The sequence below is a fragment of the Rhinopithecus bieti genome, unplaced genomic scaffold, assembly GCF_001698545.2.
Source record: "Rhinopithecus bieti isolate Rb0 unplaced genomic scaffold, ASM169854v2 scaffold_40368, whole genome shotgun sequence".
NCBI lineage: Eukaryota > Metazoa > Chordata > Mammalia > Primates > Cercopithecidae > Rhinopithecus > Rhinopithecus bieti.
The window spans coordinates 3,174,028-3,183,887 of NW_016817546.1; the positions used below are offsets into that span (position 1 = coordinate 3,174,028).

The window sequence follows — 9,860 nt, forward strand, 5'->3', positions numbered from 1 at the left end:
GGCGCCCCGCCCGCCGCCCGCCCCCCGCGCGGCCCGGGGCCTGTTCCATGGGTGAGTGCGGGCAGGGGCCTCAGGGGCGCGGGGCGGGAGGCTGGGGCCGGGTCGGCTCCTAACCTCCTCCGGGGAGGGCCCACTTCAGGCAAGGGGGTGGGCGCCGACCGGGCTTCGGGCCGCTCGGACCCAAACTCGGCCCCCAAGTCGGGGCCTGCCTCGGCAGCACCCCACTTCTCCTCCCTCCCCTCGCCTCTCTCTGGCTGGGCCGCTCTGCCCCCACCGCGGTGCACTCCAGCCGCCAGGAAGAGAGGCAGCTTGGAGGGGGCCAAATTCAGGGTCAAAGATGAGTCTCGAGGAACGGGGGTAGCCCAGACCTTCGGGGGCTCCTCTGTCTCTAAAGGGAGCGATGCAGGGCCTAGAGTTCGCAGGGATCTGGGACCCTGGAGCCCCTTCCCCCCAGCAGCCCTGCCGGGACCCCCTGGGAAGTCTGGGGCCCCAAAAGGTCACTGAGCACTCCCCCACTTGTCCCCAGACTAGAGGGACAGAGGGAGAGAGCAGCGTATTTCCAAAAATGTTTTCTCCCCGTGGAATCTGGATAATTTCCCTGGGGACTGCAGGAGAAAAGGGCTCTGCAAACAGATTCCCATGCAGATAAGTTGGCATTTAAAAGAGAAAGGGACGCTGACCTCCTTTGAAGGGAGAACTGAGGAGATCGCCCCACCCCTCTTCTGGTCGGAAGGCCACTGGGGCCTGGGGAGCCTGGTGCCCCGCCGACTGATGCCCTCTGCTCCTCCCCTGCAGACGACCAGAGCCCCGCGGAAAAGAAGGGACTGCGCTGTCAGAACCCCGCCTGCATGGACAAGGGGCGGGCAGCCAAGGTAGGGAGACTGGAGAGCCTGGGGACACTTGGGGGTAGAGGGGCCAGGGCTCTAACTGTCCTCTCTATTCCAGCACCAGCTATCCACAGAGCCCTGGCACAGTTGCAGCTGGCTGGGCTGGGTTCGAGTGTAGGTGGGGCTACAGTGTGTCTGGTTTAGGAGGCAGAGGGCCTGTCCCTGGCTCAGGAACAGTGGAGTCGGGGGACTTCTACAAGAGCAGGGGGGTGGGGTACTTCAAAGCCCTTTGCTGCACTGTGGTCCTAGCAGCCATTTGGAGGTGACAGGAGCTGTAGCCCTATGCCACGGATGAGGAAGCTGAGGCTTAGCCAGGGGAAGTGGTCTCCCACAGTGCTGGTCCAGTGCCCAGCTGGCACCCTTCCTGTTGCACTCAGCTACTCTTCAGTCCTGGGCATGGGTCTGAGATGCTTTGGGACTTCGTGAGTGTGACCATGGCCCTGGGGATGACAAAAGGAGGAAGGGGCTAGATGATCCTGGAGTGCCAGGGCTCGGGAGCTGGGAATGGGATGAAATATAAATCAGGGAGAAAAGGGGCAGGAAGAAAGATAACAGTACTGGCTGGGCGCTTCTGCCTGTGACGTGCTGGGCTTGGTGCCACCCGCTTTCTGTGCCATATGCACTGCTTGCCGCAGCTCTGCAGGGAAGGCATCGTCACCCTGTTTTCCAGATGAAGATACCAAGGTTCAGAGAGGTCCAGTGACTTGGCCAAGGCCCCACAGCTCATGAGAGATGGAGCCGGGGTTTGGAGCCAGGTTTTGTCCCTCCCAGCAGGCATTTACATGACAATAGTAATAACTGCGCAACTTAGCATCTGGCCCAGGCACCAGGACTCACTGACTCCTCCCTCTGGCCTTCTGAGATGGTCCTGTCCTTATTCCCACTTACAGATGGGGAAACTGAGGCTCAGAGAGGTGAAGTGGCTCACTCAGGGACAGACTGCTAGGAAGTGTGAGAGCTGGCATTTGAACCCAGTACCCAGGTCTGTGTCATACCAGGGCCCCTGTTCTCTTCCATCATGTGTCTCAGCACTGCCAGCTGCAAGAAATGTAAAATGCCACCTCCCAGCCCCTGCTCCCCTCCCGCACCTCCACCCAGACACACACACACTCATTCTGCACAGGAGGACCGTGGTGAGGAAACATGGAGAACTGCTGTGGGGCGGGGCGAGGAGGGGGCGGCCTCCAGTTGCCGTGGTCACCAGGCAGAGGGGCGGTGTGATGTCAGATACAATCTGCTGGCACGGATGGTGCCTGGCATTGGACTCTGGTGTTGGCTGGTTGCCTCTTTCCCAGATGGGGGCTCCTGGCAACAAATTGGCCTCAGCTCCCCCCAATATACCTCCTGCCACAGGCCTGCAGAGCCCCGAGGCTTTTGCCTGACCTGAAGGGGCGGCTAGGGCAACAAGGCACATTGTCCTAGCCCCTCCTCTGGGCAGCTGCTCCCAGGGTGGGCCCTCAAGCTGCTCAGGCAGGGGCAGGGGTGGTAGGGCCCAGCCTGCACAGAGGTGAGGCGTGGGAGAAGAGAGCTGGTCTCAGAGTGGGTGTGGTCCCTCTGCAGCCTCCAAACCTCACCTCCAGCCCTGGCCTGCCTGGAACTCGGCACAGCTGACATTGGCATCAGCTGATGAGGGTCATCCAGCCTGCACGGGGAGAGTCTGGGCCCTGTCACCACTGGGACCCCCTTTGGGACAAATGGCACAGACTCACTGTAGGGGCAGAAATGCCTGAATTATCAGAGGCAGAGAGGGCCAGTCAGGGAGGGCATCCTGGAGGAGGGGGCATTTAATGGATGTGAAAACATGGATAGACAGAAGAGAGGCAAGGGCAGTCCAGGAAGGGAGAGGCAGTGGTGGAGAGGAGGTGAGGGGCACTCAGATTTGGTAAGAGGAACAAAGAATAACATTGTCGATGATGATAATAATAACCACTACTGGCTGGGCGTGGTTGCTCGTACCTGCAATCCCAGCACTGTGGGAGGCTGAGGCAGGAGTATTGCTTTAGTCCAGGAGTTTGAGGCCAACCTGGGCAACACAGGGAGACCTCTCTCTACTAAAATTTTTAAAAAGGCCTAGCACGGTCGCTCACACCTGTAATCGCAGCACTTTGGGTGGCCAAGGCGGGTGGATTGCCTGAGCTCGGAAAGTTCAAGACCAGCCTGGCCAACATGGCGAAACCCATCTTTACTATAAACACAAAAATTAGCCGGGCGTGGTGGTGGGCACCTGTAATCCCAGCTACTCGGGAGGCTGAGGCAGGAGAATTGCCTGAACCTGGGAGGCAGAGGTTGCACTGAACTGAGATCGTGCCATTGCACTCCAGCCTGGGCAACAAGAGCAAGACTCTGTCTAAAACAAAACAACAACAACAAAAATTAGTCAGGTGTGGTGGTGGACACCTGTAGTTCCAGCTACCGGGGAGGGTGAGGTGGGAGGATCATTTGAGCCTGGGACATCAAGGCTGCAGTGAGCCGTGATTGTGCCACTGCACTCCAGCCTGGGCAACAGAGCGAGACCCTGTCTCAAAAATAATAACAGCCCGGGCACAGTGGCTCACACCTGTAATCTCAGCACTTTGGGAGGCTGAGGTGGGCGAATCACTTGAGGTCAGGAGTTCGAGACTAGTCTGCCCAACATGGTGAAACCCCATCTTTACCAAAAATATAAAAAATAATCAGCTGGACATGGTGGCACATGCCTGTAATCCCAGCTACTCAGGAGGCTGAGGCAAGAGAATTGCTTGAACCCTGGAGGCGGAGTTTCCAGTGAGCTGAGATCACGCCCACTGCACTCCAGCCTGGGCAACAGACACAGACTCTTGTGTCCAAAAACACCCAATAGTAATAATAACAATTATTGCTGACCGAACATGTTTACATGCCAGACGGGGTGTTAGGCCTTTCTGCTTGTCTCAGTGAAGCCTCTTGAGACCCTCAGAAGAGCATTATTCTTTTTTTTTTTGAGACAGAGTATCGCTCTGTCACTCAGGCTGGAGTGCAGTGTCTTGATCTCAGCTCACTGCAAGCTCCGCCTCCCGGGTTCACGCCATTCTCCTGCCTCAGCCTCTTGAGTAGCTGGGACTACAGGCGCCTGCCACCACACCCTGCGAATTTTTTTTTTTTTTTTGAGACAGAATCTCGCTCTGTCGCCCAGGCTGGAGTGCAGTGGCCGGATCTCGGCTCACTGCAAGCTCCGCCTCCCGGGTTTACGCCATTCTCCTGCCTCAGCCTCCCTAGTAGCTGGGACTACAAGCACCCACCACCTCGCCTGGCTAGTTTTTTTTTTTTTTTTTTTTTTTTTTTTTTTGAGGGGGTGGGNGCGGGGAGATCGAGGCAGGTGGAGCTGTGAGTGTGGGGAGATGGAGAAAGGCGGGGAGATCGAGGCAGGTGGAGCTGTGAGTGTGGGGAGATGGAGAAAGGCGGGGAGATCGAGGCAGGTGGAGCTGTGAGTGTGGGGAGATGGAGAAAGGCGGGGAGATCGAGGCAGGTGGAGCTGTGAGTGTGGGGAGATGGAGAAAGGCGGGGAGATCGAGGCAGGTGGAGCTGTGAGTGTGGGGAGATGGAGAAAGGCGGGGAGATCGAGGCAGGTGGAGCTGTGAGTGTGGGGAGATGGAGAAAGGCGGGGAGATCGAGGCAGGTGGAGCTGTGAGTGTGGGGAGATGGAGAAAGGCGGGGAGATCGAGGCAGGTGGAGCTGTGAGTGTGGGGAGATGGAGAAAGGCGGGGAGATCGAGGCAGGTGGAGCTGTGAGTGTGGGGAGATGGAGAAAGGCGGGGAGATCGAGGCAGGTGGAGCTGTGAGTGTGGGGAGATGGAGAAAGGCGGGGAGATCGAGGCAGGTGGAGCTGTGAGTGTGGGGAGATGGAGAAAGGCGGGGAGATCGAGGCAGGTGGAGCTGTGAGTGTGGGGAGATGGAGAAAGGCGGGGAGATCGAGGCAGGTGGAGCTGTGAGTGTGGGGAGATGGAGAAAGGCGGGGAGATCGAGGCAGGTGGAGCTGTGAGTGTGGGGAGATGGAGAAAGGCGGGGAGATCGAGGCAGGTGGAGCTGTGAGTGTGGGGAGATGGAGAAAGGCGGGGAGATCGAGGCAGGTGGAGCTGTGAGTGTGGGGAGATGGAGAAAGGCGGGGAGATCGAGGCAGGTGGAGCTGTGAGTGTGGGGAGATGGAGAAAGGCGGGGAGATCGAGGCAGGTGGAGCTGTGAGTGTGGGGAGATGGAGAAAGGCGGGGAGATCGAGGCAGGTGGAGCTGTGAGTGTGGGGAGATGGAGAAAGGCGGGGAGATCGAGGCAGGTGGAGCTGTGAGTGTGGGGAGATGGAGAAAGGCGGGGAGATCGAGGCAGGTGGAGCTGTGAGTGTGGGGAGATGGAGAAAGGCGGGGAGATCGAGGCAGGTGGAGCTGTGAGTGTGGGGAGATGGAGAAAGGCGGGGAGATCGAGGCAGGTGGAGCTGTGAGTGTGGGGAGATGGAGAAAGGCGGGGAGATCGAGGCAGGTGGAGCTGTGAGTGTGGGGAGATGGAGAAAGGCGGGGAGATCGAGGCAGGTGGAGCTGTGAGTGTGGGGAGATGGAGAAAGGCGGGGAGATCGAGGCAGGTGGAGCTGTGAGTGTGGGGAGATGGAGAAAGGCGGGGAGATCGAGGCAGGTGGAGCTGTGAGTGTGGGGAGATGGAGAAAGGCGGGGAGATCGAGGCAGGTGGAGCTGTGAGTGTGGGGAGATGGAGAAAGGCGGGGAGATCGAGGCAGGTGGAGCTGTGAGTGTGGGGAGATGGAGAAAGGCGGGGAGATCGAGGCAGGTGGAGCTGTGAGTGTGGGGAGATGGAGAAAGGCGGGGAGATCGAGGCAGGTGGAGCTGTGAGTGTGGGGAGATGGAGAAAGGCGGGGAGATCGAGGCAGGTGGAGCTGTGAGTGTGGGGAGATGGAGAAAGGCGGGGAGATCGAGGCAGGTGGAGCTGTGAGTGTGGGGAGATGGAGAAAGGCGGGGAGATCGAGGCAGGTGGAGCTGTGAGTGTGGGGAGATGGAGAAAGGCGGGGAGATCGAGGCAGGTGGAGCTGTGAGTGTGGGGAGATGGAGAAAGGCGGGGAGATCGAGGCAGGTGGAGCTGTGAGTGTGGGGAGATGGAGAAAGGCGGGGAGATCGAGGCAGGTGGAGCTGTGAGTGTGGGGAGATGGAGAAAGGCGGGGAGATCGAGGCAGGTGGAGCTGTGAGTGTGGGGAGATGGAGAAAGGCGGGGAGATCGAGGCAGGTGGAGCTGTGAGTGTGGGGAGATGGAGAAAGGCGGGGAGATCGAGGCAGGTGGAGCTGTGAGTGTGGGGAGATGGAGAAAGGCGGGGAGATCGAGGCAGGTGGAGCTGTGAGTGTGGGGAGATGGAGAAAGGCGGGGAGATCGAGGCAGGTGGAGCTGTGAGTGTGGGGAGATGGAGAAAGGCGGGGAGATCGAGGCAGACTGATGATATTGTGGGTTCCCCCTGCCCTCCTGCGAGGTGGCCACGGGACAGTGTGTGGACTTCCCAGCTTCCTGCTGGGCTCCACTGGGCACTGCTCGAGGTCTAGTCAGGGTGCTCCAGGTCACAAGGGGGTATTGAGGAGGACACTTGTGGCCCTGGGCCGCAGGGGACACTGGGGCACCACATGTGAGGGTGTTCATCATGGAGGAGGTAGTGATTCCAGCAGCCACTATTGATCCAGCATGTACTGTGTGCCAGGCCCTGCCTTAGTGCCTGGCTCAGGAACCTCATCTGGCTGTTTCCCCCGTTGCAGTGGGGCCTACCCCATCTCCATTTCCTAGAGAGGGCCCTGCAGAGTGGCAAGGTAAAATGACTTGCCAAGCAAGGCAAGACCAGGACTCAAACCAGGCCTGCCTGTCAGAGCCTCCCATTTCCTCAGAACTCTCAAGAGGAAAGGGAGGTGAATTTTTCTGCACAGCTCCCGAGGGCCTTGACAGGGAGGTGGGGTTCAGCACACTACAGGAAAGAGTTTCCAGCAGCTGGAGCTATCCCTGAAATAGAGGTAGTGAGCACCCCATCACTAGACATATTCAAGAAGAGACAGAAAGGGAATCGTAGAGGAGATTGCAGTGTGGAGCGGCGGTTGGATGGGAGGACTTCAGAGTTCCCTTGCAGCTTAACAATGGCCTGTGAGGTGGCAGGGATGAGTCAGGGTATGCGTGTGTGGAGGGAGGGTTGGTGAGATGAAGACCAGGGAGAGGAAAGGGTGGACCTGAGGCCCCCATGGAGAAGGGACGGGCAGGATATGAATAATGGGAGAGGCAATCGCCTATTCTCCTGGGCAATGCTTTGGGGTTGAGCAGCGGCAGACCAGGATGCCCCAGGCAATGGCCAGGTTTGGGCCGTTTCTGGAGGTGACTGGTCACCGGAGAGAGGGGGTAGGGCTGTCTGCAGCTGAAGAAAGGGGCAGGGCCCAGAGAAACAATGGGTTTTGGCTAAGTAGTTTTGGGGGAGCAGGTGAAGACGTGGGGATCCCTGGCCCTGGCTTGGAGCTGCCCTAGTATAGGCCCAGCCCCAAGGGTTGGGTGGAGGTTTTGGCCTGGGAAGGGGTCGGGGGAAGGCAGTGTAGAAGGCTTGAAAGTGCGGAAAATGCTGGTGGACCTGAACCCCGCCTCCTCCAGTGGGCCCCCTGTATCCACACCCTTCCCAGTCCGGAGACCAGAGTTATTCTAAACTCCCGCTGCTGGGAGACGGGAACTGAGAACCACTAAATGTTAGAACGGCACCCTTTTCCGGCCATGCCACCTGGGTCAGAAAAAAAAAAGAGGGGACCCAGAGAAAAGCGGGCTGGTTCTGGGGCGCTGCGGAGGCCACAGATCAGAATCCAGCTTTTTACAATGGAGCGGAAGCAAGCCTGGCTCGGGGCGATTCCGGGACGAGCTAGGCCTGCGGGTCCCTTTGCCTCGTCTCCCAGGGCTTTTCTGTCGCGGGGAGGCTTCCTGTCGCGGGCCCTGGTCCCCCCCAGCTCCCTTCCGGGATGGGCGAGCTCCCGTCTTCAAGCCCAAGTTAATGACCAGGGACTTTGAACTTTTTGGAGATCTGAAAAGGGCTGGCCCCTCGGGGACAGTGACGCCCCCCACCCCCTCCCCTGAGCCCAGATCCTGGATTACCCCAAGCCACGGCCCGGCTTCCAGCCACCTCCCTGGGTCCGGCGCGGGGCCCTTCCTGGGACCCCTCCTCTCTCCGGTCCCAGCCAGACGGCGCCGTTGGTACATCCCGGCCCATCCAGGTGGTAGCGCCCGCGCGGCTACCGTAATTCCTCTACGTTCCGCGCCCCAGTTGGCGCGGAGTCGACTGAGCTCTTCCCGCGGCTCCGGTCCCCCTCTCCCCGCGCGCCCCATGAGGCTTTGGCAGTCTCGGCCCGAGCCTCAGACACCGGGGAGGAGACCCTGGTCCTGTCCCTAGGTAAGTCGCGGGGAAGTGGGAGCAGCGCTCCGGACGGGGGGTGGGACTGGGCGCCAGGACCCCCCTAAACCGATGGACAGAACCCGGAGTCGAGAGTCCCACATAGTGCCAGGCCTCTGGGGTACAGGGTCCTCGCCCGCTGTATCTCTATTTACATGAGGGTGGAATGGGTTCAAGCGCCCGCCCCCATCACAGTGTCTCTAGGGCGGGTCGGCTCGGAGATATGGCCGTGAGGAGTCTATGGGACCCTGGCCCCGCTATGGGGGGTATTGGCGGGTTAGGGGGATCCTGGAGGGGCCTGGGCGCGCGGCATGGCTGGGAGGCTCGGCCGACCCTCCCCATTTGGCCAGTCCCGGAGTCGGTCCCAGGCGGAAAAGCCCACTGGAGGCCGGCAGGGGGCGCCAGAGGCTGCGCCTCGGGCAGTCTGAGCAGACCCAGGCACCCACTCAGGGGTGGGGATGCGGGGGACCCGTGAATCCGGGGAGGCCCTGGTCTGCCTTGATGGAAGTCTGGGAAATGGAGGCCAAGGGGTCCCCTACAGATTCCTCAGTAACTCTTCAAGTTGAGGGAGCTCGGGGGTATTTTACCATTCTACTGCCCCTTAGCCAGGGTCCAGACACAGGGTAGGACCTGGCAGCCATCCCCAGATACTGAATTCTAGAGAATAGCCAATGCCTTCTTAGCATAGGTGGGGAGATTGAGGCCCGGTGGGGGAAGGGCGGGGGTACGTCGGCCCCAGACCAGGTCTTCTGAGGCCCAGGCAGGTGCCCTCTTTCTCCCGCTCCCTACCAAGGAGCCTTCTAAGTGGCACTGGGGAAGGGGTTGCCAAGTCCAGGTGCTCTGAAGACACACGCTGCGGTCTGGGGCTGGGAACTGCAGGGGCTGGGTGGGAGGGGATGTTCACAGACTGCAGCCCCTCCCTCTCTCTCTAGCACTGGGTCCCAGCCTTGGGCATCCCAGCCAGGACTACTCCCTGGGGAGGAAGGGCCTTCCTGGCTTCCAGGGCCTGTGTGGCGGGCATAGCCTAGGGAGAGGCTTTCTGTGTCCCTGCCATCTGCCCAGCACAGGCAGGGCCTTAGGTCAGGCTCTGACTCCAGGTGAGTCTCAGAACCCAAGGGGTGATGGGTGAGGCCTGGGCCTAGAGGAAAGGAGGGTGAGTGGGCCGGATGGAGTGTAGAGAGCCGCCGCCTGGCAAGGCCACCCCGCCCTGGCTGGCCTGCCCATGCATGCAGTCTCCACCCCTGGATTTCCAAGGTGTTGGGTGGGGCCTTGGGACTAGCAGGCTCCCAGGGGAGTTGAGCCCTGGTGGGAACTCCTGGCAAGGATATCCCTCCAGCCAGAGAGCTCAGACTCCTGGTTCCAGGCCCGTCTGCTGTCGGCAGAGCCTGGAGCTGGCCCCAGACCTGCGTCCTTTCCTGAACAGGGAGGTCCCTCTCCCACTCAGGCCAGGCTGGGGCCCCAACTTGCTGTGGGGCAGGGATGCCCGGGGGATCCCTGGTTTCCCATCTGCTCTTCTGGGGCTGGGGGAGGTGGTACTGAGGGAGAACAGCCGGGTGGGGGGGGGGGGGCCCT

At 60.3% G+C, this 9,860-nt stretch overlaps 1 protein-coding gene across 4 annotated transcripts in view; it reads left to right on the forward strand.

Annotated features, from left to right (window-relative positions):
- The window catches only part of PLEKHG5 (pleckstrin homology and RhoGEF domain containing G5), a 47,370-nt gene that overhangs the window by 14,021 nt on the left and 23,489 nt on the right, over positions 1–9,860 (forward strand). For 2 of the 4 annotated variants that reach the window (XM_017856070.1, XM_017856066.1), the window contains one exon: positions 796–872. In XM_017856070.1, coding sequence (XP_017711559.1) covers positions 849–872 — 24 coding nt within the window. In that variant the 5' untranslated portion in view covers positions 796–848. Of the gene's footprint in view, positions 1–10; positions 52–795; positions 873–7,507; positions 8,289–9,860 lie in introns of those variants that run through there. The other 2 variants (XM_017856069.1, XM_017856071.1) reach the window with 2 other exon arrangements.